Source organism: Rhamphochromis sp. 'chilingali', assembly GCF_963969265.1.
Source record: "Rhamphochromis sp. 'chilingali' genome assembly, chromosome: 4".
Classification (NCBI taxonomy): Eukaryota; Metazoa; Chordata; class Actinopteri; order Cichliformes; family Cichlidae; genus Rhamphochromis; species Rhamphochromis sp. 'chilingali'.
In genome coordinates, this window is record NC_137948.1 from 32,245,665 (window position 1) to 32,269,998 (window position 24,334).

Here is a 24,334-nt window from a genome sequence, read left to right on the forward strand (position 1 = left end):
ACTTTGTATAACCTTCAGAACCAGTTATTACAGATGTGAGTGTGTATATATCAAATCAAATAAAAAAACATTTTTTTATATACACAATCATACACAATATGACATGCAGAGAGATGCTTATAGCTGTGCAACTGCCGACCAGATAAAAGAATAAAACTAAATCTAAAAGTCAAGTATAAAAGTTAAAAATCAAAATTAAAAAGGTGTGCAAATCAACAGTGTGCACACTGACAGTGAACAGTTATGAGTTATGAGGTATATTACTGAAGTACATTGTTGTTGTTGTTGTTGTTAAGTGCTTGTGCAATGATGTGTAGAGATATATAGATAAGAATATTTCTGTTTGTATGTAAACTCTGGCCCAGTGCGGACTGAATAAAGTCTAAAATAAATTCAAACTTGTGACCCAATTCTTGTTTGTGTGTTTTTTAACAGCGTGTGCTGTACAGTCATTGCACCCTGGAAAAAGAACAGTTCAAAGAAATGATTAAAAACCCACAAATTACCAAAAGTTTCACACCCACGATGAGTGTGTGTGTAAACCTATCATGTAAATTATTTTGATGAAGAAGTTTAGTTTGCATTTTGTATCTGGTATTTGTAAAAGCACCACTTGTTTATGATATTCCCACCCAGTCTCACATCACACCTACACACACACACACACACACACACACACACACACACACACACACACACACACACAGAGCAGCAGTTCCTTTAAATTTCAGACCTGAGCTGATCAGCTTCACTTTTGGACGACATCAGCTGAACATCATGTTTTGCTGTTGCATATTTTTGGCTGTTTCTTTGTTGCATTCTCTGTGTCACTTCCATGTGTCAGGCTACGGTAAGTTCTCACACATGTGGAGTTTTGTTACTGTGTTTATAAATGGCAGTTCTATTTTTTGCAATGGTCTTATTTACTGTACATTATATTAAACGATTAAATTATGTGATTTTCACATGTATTGTTTCACAATATATATATATATTTATCGTAATTTTCTTAATTTACTTTTCTCAGTATTGTGCCTTCCTTATTTTCTGTGTAATAGTTATCATCTATATCCTTTTAAGTGCCAGACAGTGCATAACATATGAAGTGATATACTGCAACTATATGTGTAGTACAGTATTAACCACTTTCTTAGCTAATGGAGCAAAGCCTGGGAGCTACTTCAGGCAGGCTCTGCATCATGTATCAATTTGTTGGTTTATTTAACGTTCACATGTCATGGTTTGAGTGTTTTGAGCGTTTTGAGTTTTCCTTTTGATTTATGATGCTTTGCTTTATCAGGATGTTTAGGTCAGAGTTTTGCTCCTCTAATGTTTTGTGTTATTTTGTGTTCACGTTTCCTTCCGTTACATTGTGAAGATGTTTTAATTTCATTCAGTTTAGTCTTGAGTTCAGTTTTTTTATGCTGTTGAGTTTATTTGTATCTGTTTTTTGGGCTCTGTCTCTTCCCTGTGTCTCCTGTGAGAGTCTGCCATGTCCTCTGTGTGTTTTTCCCCAGTCATGTCTGTGTTTGGTCTCGCTCCCTCCGTGTCTCGTCTCCCATAACTGTTTCCATGTTTCCCTCTTTGTGTGTCCTTCCTTTGTCTCCGCAGTTGTCTTGTGTCCATTTGCGTTCCTTCCTCCAGCTCCGCCTTCTCGCTCCATGTTCCCACATCCAGGTCTTGTGTTCCGTGTTCTGTGTTTAGTGTTTAGCTTTAGTTCATGCAGTTTAGTTTGTTAGTTAAGTCTCTGTTCTCATTTGCCTCTTATTTATATTTTCATTCAACCCAAATAAACGGCTCGCCTTTTGTTTAAACTCACTCCCTTTTTCAAGTGTCTGCATTTGGGTCCTCATAATCTCTCCACACTGTCCGACATCAGAATTTCTCATCTCTCTCTGTCGCTTACTGTGTAGGAAAGGGTGACTATGTCTTTATGACGCACAAAGCTGGAAGATTCAAGTCAAATCTAAAAGTTACTTTAAGACAATCAATGATTAATTATCATTATTAACTGCAAAGTCAGTTATCATTTAAATGCTTAGCAGGGCCTCAATTTGCTCTAAAACAGCCTCAGTTCTTCTTGCTCTTGAGTCCAAAAGATGTTGACAGATTTGTCCCATTCAGTCTAGAGATGGCATGAAACCACTTTTTTATGCCCGATACCGATACCGATATCATAAATTTGGATATCGGCCGATATGAATCTGATATAGTGTGTTTTTTAATCAATATAACTGTTTTTTTTAATATCTTGCTGCTTTTTGTATAAGTTCATACTCAAGTTAAAAAAAACCCAAAAAAAACCCCACTAAAGCTATTCTGTTATACCTGTATGCAAAAAATGCACTGCACCCAAAATATTTCATAGTTCAGCAATACTGATCAATCTAATAAACTTAAACCTACTCCATCCTCCCTATTCTGGTATTTTAAAGAGTAAGCAACCTAACTAATAGGGTTGCAAACCCCAGCAAAAAATAAAATAAAATAGGGAACCCCCCCCTCCACCTCATGATGCTTAATCGACGTAATCAAGTTTAATTTGATGCAGTGTGAAAAAAAATGCACAGAAATACTTTTTTTTTTTCAAGAATAATTAAATAGATTCAACATCTTTCTTCAACAGAACTGCAGACTGCACAGATGATACCTTCCCAAAGGAAAAAGTAGCTTACTAGGGTGTATTAGACTTAATGGACTTCTATTCATTTTACATCAGATTAAAAATTTGGGTGTAAGATTCAGATAATTATTTATTAAAAGCTAGACATTTTAAATGAGAATAAGAAAGAAAAGTATGTCTTTGTGCCCCCTTCTCCCTGTTCATGCCCTATCGGCCCCCCTGGCTAAACTTTGCTAGATCCGCCCCTGCACAGTTACCAGCCGTCAGCTAGTAGAAAAAGATCCTGGTGTAGAAAGTAATATTAAATAAATTGTAACAACAGCTTATCAAGCTTAAACGTGCTGCTGTTGTTCAGCCGCTGGTTTCCTCTTCCTGGTGCAAAGTGGGCGATAAACAAACAAGAGAGACGGACTCGCGACAGAAAAGCCGATCAGCTGATCACTGATCAGTTTCACGATTGAAGTAGCAGCAGGAGAGGGAGGGGGAGACAAGAGGCAGTCCTCCATATATCGGTTGTTAAGCTTAACGTGGGAATGCTTTACAAACATTCAGAGATGAACTTACACACTTGCTTTACTTCTCTCTGGGATAACTTCCTCTGAGATGAAATGCAGGATTGGTAGCAGGCTACAAATACACACAGCCGCTCTATCACGTGAGCATACTGCTCTGATGTGCTACGGTTATGAGGAGGGTTACGCCGTGTCGAAAGTTTTGTGAGGTGCTTTTTTGATATTTAATGGATCGGATTACATTTTTTATTTTTCTCCGATATCCGATCCAGTAATTTACGTCAGTATCGACCGATACCGATACGTAATATCGGATCCATCTCTAATTCAGTCAGTCTGTTTTTGGTTTGGAGACACCTGTGAGAAAAGATGTTGGAAAACTTTAACTGTCCAGATTTGGTGGAGCCTGTCTCTCTGCAGCCTCTGATTTCTGTTTTGGCTTGTTGAAACCCAACATGCATTTGTGCTGCTGTAGCCTCGAGGACAGATGCTTTTCTGTCCAGCACAGTTGCAGGTGAAATCTAAATGACCATAGTCTGTCCTTTCTCCTCTGGCCTCAACAAGCCACTGTCTCTGCAGAAGTGCTGCTCACTGGATGTTTTTGGTTTATCACATCTTTCAGAGTTACTGAAATGTGAATCCCAGGAGATCGACAGTTTCAAATATAGTCAAACGTTATCACAGTTGAAGCGATCGCATATTTTCTACATCCTTATATTTGTCACAGACAGCTGATCGATAATTGTAATCATATTCTTAACTTTTCACTTTCATGGGAATTTCTCCCACCTGCTTCATGGACACCATCATGATCTCCTGTACATGAAAAAGCTCATCCTCAGACAGGGTGCAGGCTTCAGTCATTTGTGACGGGCTCAGATTGGACCTGCTACACTTATACATTGAAAGCAACTGAGGTGAGCAGGATGGATGGTAAATATTTTCCTTGCAAATAATTGCATGTAATGTTTTTTTCTTACAGATCCTAGCTGCACAGAGTATCCTGTGTTCACTCCATCTGCACTGGTAGTGAAGTACGGTGACCCAGCCAATGTTACATGTGTTGTATGTCAGAAGGACTGCAGTGGAGATGCTTCAGGTTTGGAGCACCCTGTGGGAAATGTTACACAAAATGGAACCACGATGTTCTGGACGGTTGACAGACTGACTGAATGGGGCATATCTCTACAGTGCTATTATAACAATGATGCTGGCAATCAGTGTACAAGCATTCTGAATCCAACTCTTTATCGTAAGTATGCTTACTTTAGAAAATGAGACTTTTTAGTGGATTTTACATCATCTGTGATCTAAATTTAATCTCTTTGTGTAAATACACAGTTAGATGGATTCATACTCTCAGCGGTTACTGACTGACATCTACCTGTGTTACTCGTTCTTTCCCTGTCTTCTCAGAGCCTCCAGAAAGTGTCTCCATCAGCTTTGTAAACCACACTGAGATGATGTTTGAGAATCAGCAGTACACCCTGCAGTGTAGCGTACAGAACGTAGCTCCTGTTCAAAGCCTCACTGTGACCTTCTACAGAGGAAACACAGCACTGGGTCACCTACAGTCCAACAGTGAACAGAAGAAACCAGTGAATGAGACCTTCACCCTGAACATCACTCCCAGAAGAGAAGATGATGGAGCCCAGTACTGGTGCGAAAGCAAGCTGGAGCTGAGACCAGCTGGACCACAGCGCCCTCCAGTGGTGACATCAGAAAAGCTCCCTGCTATAGTTCACTGTGAGTCTGAGGGGGGGAAACAGATTTACATTTACATGTGTAATTTTCATGGCTCTTTATGTAATGTAAGAGGTTTCAGTGCCTCAAATCATTTTCCCCATTTGTTCAATTTTCCATCGGATTATGACGAGAATACAATTTCTATCCTAAGTCTCAGACTGAAGACACATCTCTGACCAGTGAGACTCTGATCTTTTAATATCAATATATATCTAATATACAGTGGGTACGGAAAGTATTCAGGCACCCTTAAATTTTTCACTCATTGTTATATTGAAGCCATTTGCTAAAATCATTTAAGTTCATTTTTTCCTCATTAATGTACACACAGCACCCCATGCTGACAGAAAAACACAGAATTGTTGACATTTTTGCAGATTTATTAAAAAAAGAAAAACTGAAATATCACATGGTCCTAAGTATTCAGACCTTTTACTCAGTATTTAGTGGAAGTATTTTGGGAAAGATGCAACAAGTTTTTCACACCTGGATTTGGGGATCCTCTGCTATTCCTCCTTGCAGATGCTCTCTGATTCTGTCAGGTTGGATATAAACGTTGGTGGACAGCCATTTTTATGTTGGGTTTAAGTTAGGGCTCTGGCTCGGACATTCAAGAACAGTCACAGCGCTGATGTGAAGTCACTCCTTTGTTATCTTAGCTGTGTGCTTAGGGTCATTGTCTTGTTGGAAGGTGAACCTTCGGCCCAGTCTGAGGTCCAGAGCACTTGGGAGAAGGTTTTCGTCCAGGATATCCCTGTACTTGGCCGCATTCATCTTTCCCTCACTTGCAACCAGTCGTCCTGTCCCTGCAGCTGAAAAACACACCCACAGCATGATGCTGCCACCAGCATGCTTCACTGTTGGGACTATACTGGGCAGGTGGTGAGCAGTGCCTGGTTTTCTCCACACATACCACTTAGAATTAAGGCCAAAAAGTTCTCTTGGTCTCTTCAGACCAGAGAATCTTATTTCTCACCATCTTGGAGTCCTTCAGGTGTTTGTTTGTTTTGTTTTTTTTAGCAAACCCCATGAGGGCATTCATGTGTCTTGCACTGAGGAGAGGCAAAGAATGAACAATTTAAGTGGGTCTGAATACTTTCCATACCCACTGTACACTACCAGTCAAAAGTTTGGACACACCTTCTGAGTTAATGGCGTTTCTTTATTTTCATGAACATTTACATTGTAGATTCTTCTGAAGGCATCAAAACTATGAACACGTATGGAATTATGTAATAAACAAAAAAGTGTGAAATAACTCAAAACACGTTTTATATTATAGATTCTTCAAAATAGCCACCTGTTCCTTTGATTACTACTTTGCGCACTCTTGGCATTCTCTCAATGAGCTTCATGAGGTCGCCACCTGAAATGTTTTTGCAACAGTCTTGAAGGAGTTCCCAGAGGTGCTGAGCACTTGTTGGTCTTTTTGTCTTCGCTCTGTGGTCCATCTCATCCCAAACAATCTCGACTGGGTTTCGGTCAGACGACTGTGCACTCCATCACTCTCCTTCTTGGTCAAATAGGCCTCTCACAGCCTGGAGGTGTGTTTGGGGTCGTTGTCCTGTTGAAAAATAAATGATGGTCCAACTAAATGCAAACTGGATAGGATGGCATGTTGGTTTAGTGTGCCTTCTGTTAGATTTGTATTGTTGATTGTCATTTATGCTTAGAAATATTTACTTATATATGCTTAGAGTTTTGTAATTAGTTGTAGATTGGTAGAGGTTTTGATCCTTGATAGTCTGCAAACTTTGTGTGTGTTAGACAGCACTTTGGGAGCATGAGAGGTCATACCGTGTCTTATTGTTTTATGGTAGGATTAACGTAGTTGCGTCTGTTCTAGTCTAAGTGCTCTTTGTTTAGATGAACTGCAGGACTTTCTCACCGTGTTATCTAGGATGAACCATCTAGGGTGAGGGGGAGGCTACCCTCTTCCTGACCAAGGATGTTTGACCCTTTGATCAGCAGTCCCCACACACACACACACACACACACACACACACACACACACACACACACACACACACACACAGGCAAGGTACTCTTTGTGTATGTAGACGTCGTATGTTAATGAACCTATGCATATTCATGTAACCTCAATAAAAGGATAGTGTATGGGAGGACGGACGAGACCAACTGGAGTCAAGCGGTTGTCCGGTTCTCTCCCGTGCACGAGTACCATGAAGAAGTTTGCCTACTTGCGTCTTGCTTGCAGTGTAATTATATTGTCTTAACGTTCCAGCGAATAGGTTTATGCTACAAACCTATCACCTTCAATTTTGAATAAATCCCCAACAGTGTCACCAGGAGAGCACCCCCACACCATCACACCACCTCCTCCATGATTCACAGTGGGAACTATACATGTAGAGACCATCCGTTCACCTTTTCTGCTTTGCACAAAGACGCGGCAGGTGGAAACAAAGATCTCAGATTTGGACTCATCAGACCAAAGCACAGATTTCCACTGGTTTAATGTCCAATCCTTATGTTTCTTGGCCCAAACAAATCTCTTCTGATTGTTGCCTTTCCTTAGTCGTGGTTTTTAGCAGCTGTTTGACCATAAAGGCCTGATTCACGCAGTCTCCTCTGAACAGCTGATGTGGAGATGTGTCTGCTACTGGAACTCTGTGTGGCATTTATCTGGGCTCTGATCAGAGGTGCTGTTCACTTGCGATTTCTGATGCTGGTGACTCGGATGAATTTATCCTCAGAAGCAGAGGTGACTCTCTGTCTTGCTTTCCTGGGGTGGTCCTCATGTGAGCCAGTTTCCTCATAGTGCTTGATGTTTTAGCAATATTCTGACTGACTGACCTTCAGTTCTTAAAGTAATGATGAACTGTCATTTCTCTTTACTTAGCTCATTGGTTCTTCCCCTAATATGAATTCTAACAGTTGTCAAATAGGGCTGTCAGCTGGGTACCAACCTTCTGCACAACACAACTGATGGTCCCAACAATAATTAAGAAGACAAGAAATTCCACAAATGAAAAATGACAAGTCACACCTGTGAAGTACAAACAGGTGAGCATCATGAAGCTCATTGAGAGAAGACCAAGGGTTTGTAACGCTGTTAACAAAGCAAAGGGTGGCTACTTTGAGGAATCTAAAATATAAGACATTATTTTTAGAGTTATTTATCATTTATTTCTTTGCTACATAATTCCATATATCTTGCTTCATATATTTGATGTCTTCAGTAAGTATCTACAATAATGAAAGTAGTAAAAATAAAGAAAAAACATTAAACGAGATTATGTGTACAAACTTTTGGTAGTTTTTTGGTGTATACTGTATATTATGTTTTGTATAAAGAGCAACACCCTGCAAGGTAACTGCAGCAGTTAAATATAATGAAGTGGAATAAATAGTAAAATATTACCCACTGAAAAATAAGTATTAAGTATACTAGCATACGGTGAAAGTGAAGTATAGTATAGTGTACTAGAGACAGTAATTTGATACTTTCCACTCTCCATGAATATGTGCTTCCACTTCAGTGTGGACACAAGGGGCATGCTCAGTCTTTATGTGATAGTCATATTGCCTTTGACCTTTATTATGTTTTTGTTATTAATTTAAGACCCCCTCAGTAACATATTTAAGATGAACATGATTCTCAAATCATCACAATCAACAGCACAGTTTGATCACTGATGTGAGCCGGTGACATGAACACATTTAAGCAGGTAACTTATCCAAACAAAGGAGTCTGATGTCAGACACAACTGTTAACTCGCTACTCTGACTCACATCTGGATCCAGAAACCACCATACGTATATGTGCATCATATGACCTAGAGGGGATAACATTAATTGAGAACATTTAGTAATAACTCCAGAAAGCCTCAGAGGCTAATTGTACACAGTTCAGCAGAGATTAAAGGAATTGTCTGACTGTCAAAACAATTCATGTGTTCATCAGTGAACATTCCTCTTTTAAATTAAAAATGGTTGATTTTGCTAATATATTGTGTTCTGTTTCTTCTTCAATAATCACACAGATGGGCCTGAGCTCAATGAGCCACCAAATCCAGATGTGATCACAATCACGGAAGGAGACACTCTACACCTGAACTGCTCCTCTGTGGGAAACCCCAGCCCCTCATACACCTGGACACTCCCATTAAATAGCTCTCCTTCCTACAGTGGCAGCGTTCTCACTATTAAATCTGTTGGGTTTGAGCATGAAGGACAGCATATCTGCACTGTGAGCAACACTGTAGGGACTGTCACCAAGGAGTTTAACATTGATGTACAAAGTGAGTGTTGTCAGATACTTCCTGGAAAATGAGTCACTGAAGATCAATCACAATATTTTCCTCTAGAAATGATACAGCAGTTGAGAATAATCCAATCTTTAATCCAAGAATTAAATTCATTGTGATTGTTTTGGTGTTTTTAATTTGCCTCGTGTATATTATTCTTCTTTTCTTTTTTACAGTCAGCTCCATCCCATACATAATACGTGGAACCTTACTGGGAGTTCTGGTCCTTGTCGGTCTGTCACTGGGATGCTACTGTAAACGCAAGCAAAGGGGAAACTACAAACTCAGTAAAATTATTGTTATTGACAGCTGAAGAAATGACTGAATGGTTAACACCTGATTCTGATTAGCAGCTTGTCTGTCTATCCTCTGTGAGCAAACTTCCTGTTTAGCACATATGCAAGGCAAGCTTTCACATTTCTGATCATTTCTGATCAACAGTTGATTTCTTTCTTTAAATATTACAGATATTTATACAGCTGTTGATGAGCTGTAGTCCCTCACTCTCTGTTTAGCCGAACTAAATTCATGGTTCTCTTCCAATTTTCTTAAACTCAATAGTAACACATCAGAGCTTCTGCTGGTAGGCACTAAACAACACTATCCAGAACTAATAGCTTTTCAATTACAATCAATAACTGGCCAGTCTCTGTTTCTCCATGTGTGAAAAGTTTGGGTGTCGTCCTCGATAGTACTCTTGTAACTCACACATCAATAACATTACTCGGTCTGCATATTTCCATTTGTGTAACATTAATCGTCTCCGTCCTTTTCCCACATGCCACTGCTGTTCTTGTTCATAGCCTGGTCACTTCCCGGATCGATTACTGCAACTCTCTTCTTTTTGGTCTTAGTCAAAAATTTCTCCATAAGCTTCAACGTGTCCCGAACTCTGCTGCTCGTATTATCACCAGGACCCCTTCTATGCACCACATCACCCCTGCTCTGCAGCAGCTTCATTGGCTTCCGCTCAAATACCGCATCAATTTCAAGATACTTTTGTATACATTTAAGGCTATTCATCATCTCTCCCCTTCATACCTCTCTGATCTGGTTCAGATCACCATTCCTTCTCGGCTCCTCTCTCTGTCCCTTCCCCTCGGTTAGCCACCATGGGGCACAGGGCTTTCTCTGCTCCTCGACTTTGGAATTCCCTTCCTCCTGATATGATAAATATCACTTCCTTCTCTCTTTTTAAGTCTAGACTCAAAACTCACCTGTTCACAATAGCCTATTCCACATAAGCTTTTCCATTCTGCTTTTTAAATTTACTCCACATTTTATCTTTATAACTTTGTAAACTGTTATGCTTGTTGTTGTTATTGCTTGTCTCTATTCTGCTGTGTACAGTGTCCCTGAGTGTTTTGAAAGGCGCTTTTAAAATAAAATGTATTATTATTATTATTATTAGTCTCAAAGTAGGGCCATAGGGTCTGCAAAATAATTTACTATCAGTTAAACAAATTTCTTTGTTATATCACAAAAACATCTGGGTGTCATTTTGTCTACAAAACAACCACATGATGTCCTCTTCACTCCCTCGTGATATCAGTGGGACAAAGATCACTGTCAAAGATCACTGAGTGTGTGCAGGTGACCAGTATGTGTGGATATTTACTGGATATTTATTGCAATGTTATTATTCTTTGCATACTTCGGGCAACATCTTAACTGACTTATTTTCCTTGATCAAAACTCTTACATGATGTTAGCGATGTCTCTTTGTTGCATTTACAGTAGTTTGTTGTTGTTGTTCAGCTTAAGTACAGATTTCAGAGCTGTGGTTTAATTATTATTTCATGTTAGATCCTTGTTTTCTTATGTTTAAGCAACAGCTGCCACTGTGTAATTATCTAACAACCTGCATTCATAATGACATTTATTTATTCGTTACAGAAGCACACACACACACACACAGACTAACAAGCTATCATATCAATACTTTGTAACTGATGCCCCCTGGTGGTCACATCTTTTAAGAAACAAACATTATTGTCCTTCAAATTTGCTGCAACAGGGTCTTCAGATCAGCGGCGCCTCCAGGATTTTTTCATTGGTGTGGCCATATTTCCATTTTTATTATGCTGTTGTCAAATATAGGTGACTTGAAAAATAGAGTTGATATCACTGAAAACAGATACAAACATACAGACTTTTAACTTCACACAAAGTGCTGTCACTGTTATGCTTGCAGTTTATTCACCCACAGTTTTTATTTCATTTTTTACTTTTTTTTAGTTCAGCGAGAGAAGTGAATAATGTTTGAGTCTTGAACGAGTACGTTTAAGGATCCGTGTTTGTATTTGTTAAAGTCTTTGTTTGTCCCATTTCATCCTCAGCCTATCCAAGCGCACTTATCTGAACAAATCACTCAAATCCCTCCCTGTCATAGCCTCTGTCTGTCTGACTTCTGCAAGTGAATTTGCTGTAAAGCAAAGCACATCTGCAAGGGAAGGTTCATTGTTTATACTCATCATTAGTTTCATCTCTGATTTAATGTTACATTTGTGCTCTGCCAGCTGTTGATGAGCAGTGGATTTCAAAGTGGGGTTCAAGATCCTAAAACCCAGTCTGCAAAATAATTTACTAACATTAATTTACTAAAAATGTCACTAATGTCACTGACAAATTAGTCTTTATTCAATGTTTTTAAACAAATAATTGCATCTAAGAGCACAAATGGTGTCAAGATTATAATAGATAAATATTCTCACCTGTGAGGGGGTCGCTGGGCCCAAAGGTTTGACTAGTGAGCTCCTCCTGAGGACCTTTAATAATGTAATACTTGTGTTTTACCACTAGAAGACGCTAGATAATAATCTGAGATACTGGAGGCAGTGTGAGCAACAGTTAATATGAAAAAGCTGATGATCTGCATGAATCTGAACTTTTCAGTCAAGATCACAGTCAGAGCTACTATGGTAGTGACATAATTCTCCAGGCCTATTTCCTGTTATTTAAAGGTTGAGCTATTCCCATGTCAGACAATCATAACATGTAATGTAATAACAATGACCTTTCTTTTCTCACATAACACCACACACACACACATCAAACTTGGATTATTTATGTGAATATTACCTGATTAAGACATTTTCACAAAGTTATGTAGTTTATACGTATCTCACTTTGACCCTGAATATAAATAACTGTGAATAGAGGGTTATTAGTGGGGACTCTATTGTTAATTGCCCCTTGGAGATAAATAAAGTCTCTCTGACTCTGATTCAGTGAGAAAAGATGGACATGAGTTATTGCTGAAACAAACTTGAACTGAAACCATACAGCATCAGTATATTTTAATACTAGATGAGCCTAATGTGTTTGGACAGGCTGTAACCAGCACAAGCCTCACACACTTCTCACCTGACCAGCTGTCGTAAGAGGACAGTGTGCTGCAGGCGAGGAGAGGGAAAAAGAAACAAAACAGAAAAATGGGAAACACTTCATATAATTGAATTCAGCAGATTAACTATAAGAATAAAAACATATAAAATAAATAGTATGAGTGTACACATAAAAACAAATAAGCTTATGAGGCCGAAGAAAGGCGTAAAAGCATGAAAACCCTGACAGCAGAGTGTAATTTGATGACAGGGCCTACCAGTTAGTTAAACTTTAGAATAAAGCAAACTAGAATCGATCCTGTCAAGCTGTTATTTCTCTTTTTTTTGTTTGTAGAAGCTTTCAGTGTCTGTAAGAGGTATCAGTCATCACTCAGAGAGCTGTGACTTCTTTATATTCTCATAGGAGTACTGGCAGTATGACTAGCTGCCAGTTCTTTGAATCAAAGTCATAGTGTTAAAATTAGCCGTACTGAGAAAAAAAGTCCCGTCAGGATGCAAACGTAATCCACTCCTCAGTGAAACTCATCAATCCACTGTTGCTTCATTTTTTCCACTTCTGTCAACTTTGCAGAACTGAAAACTCAGTTTTAGCTAATCTGACGCAGGCCTGTTACAGGTCAAAGCTGAAGTATATAGATGTACTGTTAAGTGGAATCTGAATGTAGAAATATGCATTTATGTTTTAGCATTTTCATTTCCAAACAATCAACAAAGTCCTGGTGAAATTTAAAGGCTGCTCAGTTTTGCCTCCAGCGTGTGTGTTTTCTCCCCTCTGTGTGTTTGTGTGCATGTTTCTTATTTAAAAGTTTCAGGAGGACAGGTTAAGAGGAGGCAGACGGGTAAAACTGTAAAATGCAAATCTTCATGCCAGAGCTTGACTCAGATATGTGGAAGCAGTCAGATAATCAAAACAAACCAGAAGAGGAACAGGCAGAGGGCGAAGTCCAGAAATGACTTGGCTCTGTCCAAAACTAGACATCTTTAAGGTTTTTAAGCTACTTTAAAGCATTTTTTCTCTGTTGGCAATTTGTAACCTCATGAATGAACATCAGAGATTAGCTCGAGTTATAAGGAGAACCTTTCACTGAGCCTGAATAAAAATCAGTGGAAAAGCTAGAAAGCAAAACATGGGCATTTTTCTTCTTCTTCTGGTCACTGGAGGCTGACAAACAAACTAGTGAAGCTAAGCTAACTAAAGTATGACTCCAACCATTCCCACGGTTTTTGCCACCTTTACTTTCATTTCTTCTTTACCAACGGGAAACTGAAACAATGAATGCTCTGATTTGATTCATTATACTGTTTAATGTGTTGTGAATTTAAACAGAAACACGTATATGTAAAAAAAAACAAAAAAAACAACCACACATCCATGTGGCAAATCAAACTTTAAAAGCAGTTATACAAACTCACAAACACACAGAAAAATATTAACAAGATGAAGCACAAACCTCCGCTAATGCAGCTCAGTCTCTGAGCAGTGTTTACTTTTAGGGAATAGTATTGTATTTTATACACATACACTATGTAGGAGCAGGTAATGGACAAGGTATTGATTTGTAAATAACTGGATGTGAACAACTTCAGCCTATTATATAATATTATGCTACAGTATATTTCTAACTAACTAACAAGTCATTGTCTTTCTCATTTTTAAAGATGTAATAAACTTTGGATTCAACTTGATGTAAAATATAAATCCGGTTTGATATCATTTGTGACATGATATTTGATTGTAAACTATAATGTCATATTTAAGATCTCCACTATCATTTTATAAATGTTGCCAATATTAACAAAGGCACTAAATTTTAACCACAGTTTTAAAGATAAAAGACATTTTATGAAAGTTTAACCTTATTTGACCTCAAAGAAGCCGTCAGAGGTCCAAAGGAATTGTCAGGGCCTGGATCTGTGACCCAGTGTTTTGAGTTTATTTTGTATTTTTGTTTTTCTTTTGTTAGATTGCATCAATGTTAAGTTCTTGTGTTATTTAGTTAGGGTTTATTGAGTGATTTATTCTAGTATGTTTTTATCCATGTCTCCGTATTCATGAGTCTTTCCTGTCTTCGATGTAAGTCTGTCTTAGTTATGCTTTCGTCTCCCTTATCTGTTCCCGTGTGTCTCTCCCTGTGTTCTCAAGCTTGTGTTGTCATGTCCACGTTTCATTATGTTTCACAAACACTGTGTAGGAGCAGGACCGGAGTGGACTGCAGACAAATTTCCATGACTCCACTCCACAAGATTTCATAATTTTTTTCAAAATGTTCTTTTTACCAACAGAATAACATCCAATGCTACCAAAAACATAACTTCCTTGTCTGAGGTATTTACTGAAAAAGCCCTGTAACATTACAGACTTTCAGTGACTCTACTTCAAACTATGGTTATCTGATAACCACAGTTTAATAGATCTGGAGAAAGGAGATGTTGGGCAGATGTTACACTCCTTAATTCTGTGGGTATAGTATTCTAGGAATGTGCTCAGTAAGATTCAGGATTCAAGAAGTTTATTGTCATATACACCACAAAACACAAGTGGCCGTGCAGAGCAATGAAATTCTTACTTTGCGAGTTCCCTTCACTCAACTAAATAAACAACTAACTAACTAAAATAAGGAATAAACTTAACTAAAGTAAGAGAAATGTATTTTTAAAGCCAGTTTAATTATTTTTCCCAGTTTAATTAGCCCCAGTTCACACAATAATGACGTGAATTTGAGTTTTTAATCTCATGTTTTCAGATCCTGCTTATGGATTCTTTCTACTGATGTAGATGTGATCCAACTTGTCTGGTAGTTTATGTGAGACTGAGGCTGATTCTGTTGTTATAATTCTGATTCTTGTGATTCTTCCATCATTTAAACACTTTGAGTTAATTATTCAATTATCCAATATTATCCAGTAGCAATATTTACTGATTAAAATCTCACATTCATTCATTGATTCTAAAAATCTAATAATAATCCAGTGTCTCTGATATGTGGATTATGAACTGCATCTATTTAGCTGTTCCCTCGCTCACCCACATTTCAGTTACTACACATTACAAAAACACAAGACTGAATTCACATCCCTAAAATCTGTGATCGCACTGAGAATACCACCGCATGCCTTTACACTACAAATGGCACCAGCGTGTCTGGCACTGTCCCAGCACAGAGAAGCAGAGAGATAAGGTCTAACCAGAAAGCTCACAGAGTCCAGTTTAACTTTATCTGGAAGTTTTGTCTGAAGCTCCAGTCAAACAGAATATAAACTCCTTCACCATTAGATGTTTAACAGTCCTCGTTCTCTCTTCCCTTCACTGCCCTGATTGGTCTCTTTGAGGCTTTCCAAGTCTTCATGCACAGAAGCACCTCCCCTGTCACTTTAGTCCCGAAAAACCTTTTACTTCCTGACTCACTAACAAACTTACATCATCCTGCTTGATTCTCCTACTTGTAACATTTTGAATCACCATTGTTGCCAGGGTTGCTGGAAAGCTGCGCTCACAGTCACAGGAAGTCCAGACTGGAATGTGCCAAGTGTCCTCAGATCATGAGGTGATGACAGCAGTGGTCTCTTTTAAGTATATAGTTGATCTCATTTGACATTTAAATCCAGTATTTAGTTATGTTGGAAGTGATTAATGAAAAGTTAAAGTGGTTTAGTTTCTTTGTATTCAGATCATTTCTTAGTGTTTGCTTGTTTTTCCTTTTGACCTCTGTTTGTTAGGTCACTTTTTGCCACTTCAGTTTTGTTTGTAGGTTTTGTTGAAGCTGTTGGTTTGTTGTGTTTTGCTGTTTTTATTTAGCCTAAGTTTACTTCCATTAATGGCTCAGAACTATGATTTTCTTTTTCTAAAACTATTTTTGATTCTTTTTTGATGATCAAATAAAATCCACGTGTTTCACAACCATCTAACCAATGTTCAGTTCATGTCCACTCTATTTAAATAACACATTTTACATACAATAGCAAACATCATGAAGATAAATCTAAAATGAAGCTAAGTAACTGGAATCTGGGATGGCAGCCTTACAACAGCAAACTCCAGCATTAGCCAGCATTTTCTGCATTGAGAGCTTCTGTGTTACTACTTTAAGTTCATTTGTCTACTTCTAGTTAAATTTTTTTGCTTGAGTAACATATTACATGCCTTAGTGTCTGTAGCACAAACATTTTACAGATTCATATCAGTGCTTTTACTTGGATTAATATTAAAAAAGATGTTTGGTGTGAATAACAAATTGTAGCTCATACTATACCAACAGCATGACTTGAAAACTTTTTATAAATGACTAACACCTTCAGAATTTCCTCATTTAATGTTGCCATGGTTTCAGTGGTTGGCTCACAACCAACATTTTTGTATCTGCCTCAAAAAATGAAAACCAAAGCATTAAAATGAGTCCAAAAAGCAAAGGGAGGCAAGATTTTAGTAAACACAGAAGCATGTTGGGAATGTAAACTGTCTTTACACTCCTTAAGGCTCAGCACGATTACCAGTGACCCCCGAGTCAAAAGCCTTTTCACTAACACTTGTTCGTTTTTACTGTTACATATAAAAATATTAAAGGAGCTATAAAGAGAATAGTATACTTTAGACAATGTCACTGATATTGTGATTTTTTTTTTAATTGGAGAATGGATAAATGCATTTGTTTGATCTAGTCTGTGTGACAAATCAGTTCGTTTGGGGAGATTTAAACTTCACAACACTGTGTTTTTATGATTATGAAACTTTCGTCCCTGACTCAAATGAATGACATGAACGAATGACAAGTTTTCTTCAGATGGCTTGGTCTCTCTGTTTCACTCGTGTGGCTCTGCTGCTGCACTTCCAGATGTTCTGATATGTAGTCGTGCCTCTTATGACTTCAAGCTGGAGTAAGGGGGAGCGAGAATAAACAGACTAAAAATAACTAAGGAGGAGTGACTAAACAAGGTTGTAGATCATTTCTGAAGTGTGAAGGAATGAAACAGATAGGAAGACAGGCTAAAGGGCTTTTAATGCTTCAGTCTTAGCAGTTGAGAGCTGGTCCTGTGCACGACTTTGTCCTGGAGGAAGGCTTCACAGGAAAGAGATAAGGGAAATCTGCTTCACTGAAATAACTAGGCCTCAGCATTTGTGTGTGCAGACCAGCAGGAAGGGACATAAAGTATATTTGCTGAAGTTTTTGAGTTTATTGAAATATTTCTAATTTATACATTTAAAAGCAAAACACTGCAAACTATTATTGTATTTCCTTTAAGAAAGCACATTTTAGAATTTATCACTCAGATCAGTCAGACTACATACACGTTTTCATTTACCAGTGTGTGTGTGTGTGTGTGTGTGTGTGTGTGTGTGTGTGTGTGTGTGTGTGTGTGTGTGTGTGTGTGTGTAAGATAAGATAAGATAAGATAAGATAAGATAAGATAAGATAAGATAAGATAAGATAAAACTTTATTAATCCCTCGGGTGGGTTCCTCTGGGAAATTCGGTTTCCAAAAGCACAGCACCGGCAGAAGTTACAGTTACAGAATATTATATATGCACACACACACACACACACACACACACACACACACACACACACACACACACACACACACACACACACACACACACATATATAAATACAGAGACATATAAATAAAATATACGAAGGGGATAAATAGAATAAATAGGAATAAAAATAAAAATACAAGTGAATTGCACATTTCAAGTATGGAGTCTATTGCACCATTGACTATTAACAAAAGTACTGTACAAAAGGTATTGCACAGTGAGGTGAAGAGGCACTACAGCTTAGTTGTTCCCCCCTCCTTTGTCCTCCTGTTGTTTCCCCTCCCTCTCCCCTTTGTGTGTGTGTGTGTGTGTGTGGGGGGGGGGGGGGGGGGGTCGTGGTGTTCAGAGGACCTGACTGCTATGAGGCTGACATGAGCTCATCGCTTATTTTTCTTAATGGGATTTCCCCGAAAATTCAGATTTCCCGGATGGATGTTTTCGATTTCACTTTCCCAAAGAGAAGACCAGCCCGCTGATCCACGCCCACAGCTTATAAAGGAGCGTGGACCTCCATGTTGCTATCTGTTCTGCTCTCAGTTCATTACAGACACCATCTGGCCAACAAACTTTGGGCTCGGAGATTTTTTTTATTAACAAACGTTTTTTCTTTTTCGTTTTCCCAACGAAACTATCTGGACACGATGCTTTCCTGTTACCTTTTCCTCGTTATTTCTTTGATGATCTCCTTCCGAGACGTCCGCGTGTCCGCCTCTGGTAAGTGTCCCGTTATCTGTTGTGCTCAGAGATTTTTTTTCCCCGTACTTTTGGGGGGTAGAGTGTTGCTGCTTCAAAGTAATACAACAGTTTGACGCTTCGTGTTTTTATTATGAGACTCAGAGATTGAATTATTTCATTATGTCTCATGTTATTAAATAGATGGGGGGGGGATGAAAGGAGTCAACATAAAGTTTTACTAGCAAAGTGCTTCTTAGAATCGACCTCCAAAATCTCCGGACCCCTCTACCGATGGAAAAGCATTCTTCCTAAAGCTGTTCATTCGTTTGGTGTTTTGGTGGTGGCTGAGAAACCAGACAGTGTATAAACTAGAGCGATAAAAATGTATTACAAAGTGGCTCCATGGCGTAGGGATTTACAAATTCTCCGCTTTGATCCATTTGGGACTGTGTCCGGATGGCAGCTGACCTAAAAATCTGCCACATCAAACTTCATCAAGCTTCCCGCTGTGGTGATCTGTTGTTGGGAGCAGCCGAAAGTAGCTTTCCTACAAAGACTGTCAGACATTTTCCATTTGTGATGAATATATTTGCTTAGCAGGAGACTTAGGAAAACTTCATTCAAATAAACTACAGTAGCCTGTAACCTGCACAGTTACAGTTACTCTTTTTCACATATCTGGATCTGATCAGGCTAACCCACACTGGTTAAACTGATTTGAGATCTATAGTGACCGCGAGGTCTGTAGCATATAATTTACATGCTTTTTTATAGTCATTAAACCAATCAGAGACCCGGGTCTCTGATTGGTTTAACTGATGTTGGTTTAACTGATTGGTTTAACTCACACTTTATGAAAGTGAGACCAATTAGGATGGAACAGGATCAACTGATCACTCAGAACAACTTTATGATTGATTTGCTCTGACTGTGCCTCAAGGAAAGATGCACATAAGGGCCAAAACTTCCCACTGCAGGGTTCAACTGTTCAAATTTTTCCTTTAACTTGTCACCAAAGTGTGTAACTATGCAAACAACGTCTCTGTGATTTCTTAATCCTTATTCTAATTCTTATTATATATAAACCTTGTACAAAATGTTCTGATATCAATTGAGAAGTTGAATCTACTTGTATAATCTTGCTGATTAATTTTGTGTTTGATTTTAACCCTGGAACACTATCGCTATAAATAGTAACACGATCACTAATGCCGGGTGATTTTTACCCGATATAATATAACCAATGAAAAGTAATCAAATATATCAAAATATGACAACACATGACAAATTAGAGTGGTCTTCTTTTACTTTCAACTGTGCTATGTCTAACAAAATGAAAAATAAAACTCCTAAAACAAAATAATGACTCTGGAAAGCTGGTCTTTGGTCCACCCATTCCTGGGACATTTGAGACTTCCCTGGTGATGGCACAGGCTCCTCGACACGCAAACAGCTGCAGGAGAGAGAAATCATGTAAATCTATTTTCTCGGGTGTAAATCACCCAGCGATAGTGTTCTAGGGTTAAATAAACATATACACACAGAGAACAGCAGAGCCATATAATGTACAAAGATTTTATTGGGTTGCGAAACCTTTTACAGGATACAAAATATACAGTAATGTCTGACTAAAATAGTGCACACTGTGTATGAAGTGTATCTGCTAATCTACCAAATAACAACACTGGATGTGTTTCTTACAGGTTCTAACTGCACAGAAAATCCTGTGTTCACTCCATCTGCGCTGGTAGTGAAGTACGGTGACCCAGCCAATGTTACATGTGTTGCATGTCAGAAGGACTGCAGTGGAGATGCTTCAGGTTTAGAGCACGCTGTGGGAAAAGTTTCACAAAATGGAACCACGGTGTTCTGGACAGTTGACAGACTGACTGAATGGGGCATATCTCTACAGTGCTATCATACCAATGATACTGGTGATCAGTGTACTACCGTTCTGAATCCAACTCTTTATCGTAAGTATGCTTACTTTATAACAGGAGACGCATTAGTGAATTTTACATCACTTATACTTAGTTATAATTCTAAAGTGAAAATTGCTTTATAACCTTATTATTATATTTATTAATTCATAGATTAATTAAACTTCTTTATTTGTGGAAACATACAGTTGGATGGATTCATACTCTCAGCTGCTGCAGACCAACCTCTAGCTTACATTCTATGTTGTTCTTTACATTTTTGTTTCTTTCCCGGTCTTCACAGAGCTTCCAGAAAGTGCCTCCATCAGCTTTGTAAACCACACTGAGATGATGTTTGAGAATCAGCAGTACACCCTGCAGTGTAGCGTACAGAACGTAGCTCCTGTTGAAAAGCTCAATGTGACCTTCTACAGAGGAAACACAGCACTGGGTCACCAACAGTCCAGGAGTGAACAAAAGAAACCAGTGAATAAGACCTTCACTCTGAACATCACCCCCAGAAGAAAAGATGATGGAGCCCAGTACTGGTGCGAAGCCAAGCTGGAGCTGGGACCAGCTGGACCACAGAGCCCTCCAGTGGTGACATCAGAAAAATTCTCTGCTCCTCCAGTCTACTGTGAGTCTGAGAGAAATAAAGATGCTCTTTGTTCTGTTCCTCAGAGTTTAACATTTTGAGCATGTTTCATGTCACTGGTTTAGTTTTATGTCCCATTACTTTACTGTTTTGATTCTTCCTCACACCTCTCATCACTGTTAATGAACAGGCTCTAAAAAGCATCATCAACAAACTGTTGACTGACACAAGCTGATGAACATAGTGGAGGATTTAGCTGCTAAAAACTAAAACACTCAGTGTGTTTGTAGAGACCAAAAATAGAACTCCACTTTGTTTGTGAACCTTAAAAAATAATAATAATTGTGTTTAAACTCTAAATGAAATTTTTTTTAGTATATATCAATTTAAATCTGGAAGCAATTGACTGCAACAAATCTTCAAGAAAGAAAAGTCTGTTCTTTTTATTATGTTAAAGCCACTCCAGAAAAACTCATCCACTCCTTTCAGAGTGCCATATGGCTAGAATAACTCTCTGAACTGTCAGACTGACCTATTAATGTCACACTGCATGTAATATAAATTTTATGTCAGATGTTTAGTGCGGTGAGCATTAACCTGCAAAGTAAGTAGAGCAGTTAAACATCATGAAGTGGACAAACTGGTAAAATATGATCCTTTGAAATCTTAAAGAGTAGAAATTAAGCGAAATGGGCTGAACTGTGGACAGTGCTTTCCACTTTCTGCTGTATATTATGTTAGTGAATAATCTGTTTTACATTTCCAACGTGTTAAACATTTTCTCTGTCAATTATCACAGATGAAAAGTTACAGAGATTAACAAAATTGCGCGACTGTGAAAACAGGCCCATGTTTCCCGATATTGAATTTCTCTTCCAAAATTGTTTGTTTTGCTAAATCTTTTGTTCTTTTTTTTCCTTCAATAATCACACAGATGGGCCTGAGCTCAATGAGCCACGAAATCCAGATGTGATTACAGTCAAAGAAGGAGACACTGTACACCTGAACTGCTCCTCTGTGGGAAACCCCAGCCCCTCATACACCTGGACACGCCCAAAAAATAGCTCATCTTCCTACACTGGCAGCGTTCTCACTATCAGTTCTGTCGGCTTTGAGCATGAAGGACAGTATATCTGCACTGTGAGCAACACAGTAGGGAATGTCACCAAGGAGTTTAACGTTGATGTACAAGGTGAGATTTTAGTTTGTTTTTCACATCCAGTTTCAATTCAAGCAGTGTTTGGATATTTTCTGTTTGACTAATTTGAATATTCTCTTTTTCTGTTTTCTTTACCAAAGCCTCTATTCCCAACTCTGCAGCTTTCCCCTGGATATGGATAATAGTTGGGGCTGTTCTGTCTGTCCTCATTTGTGCGCTATGTTGTCTTTTCTATAAACAAAACCGAAAGGGAAGCTACAACCTAAAGGATGTTTTACGGTTTCCTATGCGCACTGCCTTGCCTCTGCAAAACTGCGAGAATATCTGAACTGTGGACAAACAGTCTGGAGCTGTTTCTTCGACATTAGGTGCTGTCTAATTCTTCAAGTCAATTTGTCAAGTTTGACATCATCCCGGTTTGATTGAGGTAGTGGTTACCTTCCTCTACTGATGACATCTGATGACACCAAACAACAAAAATGACAGCATGAAATGAAGACTTTAAGTGACGTGACCGGTGACCTAAATACTGAATGGAAAAAAAGCTTCTTTCTCTTTTAACAAGCTTCTGCTTTTAAGGTACTGTAACACAGTCAGCAGCAGTTCTGCAGTCACTTCCTGTAAATATGCTGCCTTAAATCCAGGTCTTGGGTTGCAGCTTTTAAGGAGTGATCTCTAGATTTCATTGTAGTGAGTGTGGAATTCAAAGTTCCCGTGTCGATATAGACTGAAAACATAGGATGTCACCAGCTTTTTCCTTTAACTGTTACACAGCCTGGAATTTAGTACTGTTGTCATGGCAGCAGCTTACTGGCCTTTGTCTGTATTTCTGCCACTACTTTGAACTAGAAGCAAGATGTAAAACATTCGCGATTTTGACTGTTGACTGCTGAGAAAATCGAGTTCTATGAGAAATATTTGATATTATTTTAAGTTATGTTTTCAGTATTTGGTGACTGTAAAAGTACAAACTCAAGACTAACAGGACACTAACTTAAAGATTCTGCACACTTTTTTTTTTTTTCAATTTGTTTTGGCAAATGTGAAAGTAAATTAATGCTATCAAATCCATATGCAAGCAGAGGGCTGAATATCCACTATCACTGCTGTGTGGATGAACATGCTGTTTAACTGTTTTGTTTGTATAAAAATAATTTAAATGACTTTGTATGTTTATTTAGACATGTGCTTTTTTTGTACTAAAGTCTAAAGGAGAATTTCTGTTGCTTCCTTCAACGAGTGTAGTGGCTGCAATTGTGTCAGGCTAGCTTTGCACTCCTGACCTCCACTGTAGAGAATCAGAGGAGAAATGTGAAACATGCAGGTTATTGGCTCTGCCAGCACGCTGCCTCAGACTTGCAGCTCCCATCATTGCCAGGAATCTGGAAGAGGATCGTGCCAACTTAGAGCCATGCTTCTACCGGCTGATGGGAAATAGACAAGGCTGAAGTGTTTTGTTGTTCACATCCGTTATGAAATTTCCACTGAAGCCCTGAAACCCTCAGAAAGTCTAAAGTGTAAAAAATAAGTGGTCTCTGTGACACCACCCACTGGCTTGTGGGCTGAGGTTTTGAAGCCTCAGGTTTGACACCATCTAAGACATGTTAGGCGTCATGTTTCTGACCTGTAGCAACCCCCATCTTTCATATATTATCTACGATTCAAACAAACAGCTAGTGACCTACCAACGGTTGCCACATCCATGTATGTTTGTGTATAGTATGTGTGATTGTTTGTTATATTGTGGGTATTAGTGAAAAAGGCTAAGTTGTAATAATACAGTGCACACTGGAGCTTGTGTTTATTTTTAAAATGTAAATAAATTACAGAACCTTTTTTGAAAAAAAAAAAAAAAAAAAAAAGAGAAACATGTATACTGATTTTTTTTTTTCTGATTCTATTTATCCTGTGGAAAAATCTCACCTTGTCTATTTGTCTACATTCAGTTCAA

General features: G+C 38.5%; 1 protein-coding gene across 1 annotated transcript; it reads left to right on the forward strand.

Annotated features, from left to right (window-relative positions):
• Nucleotides 1-777: 777 nt before the first annotated feature.
• Nucleotides 778-24,210, forward strand: LOC308395208 (intercellular adhesion molecule 1-like; the record flags this gene model as incomplete). Its single annotated transcript, XM_080879955.1, has 7 exons — nt 778-850; nt 4,118-4,387; nt 4,552-4,881; nt 20,414-20,683; nt 20,934-21,266; nt 22,159-22,416; nt 22,545-24,210. The coding sequence occupies 7 exons, from the start codon at nt 778-780 to the stop codon at nt 22,709-22,711; spliced, it is 1,701 nt and encodes a 566-aa protein (XP_080736081.1). The 3' UTR covers nt 22,712-24,210.
• Nucleotides 24,211-24,334: the final 124 nt, after the last annotated feature.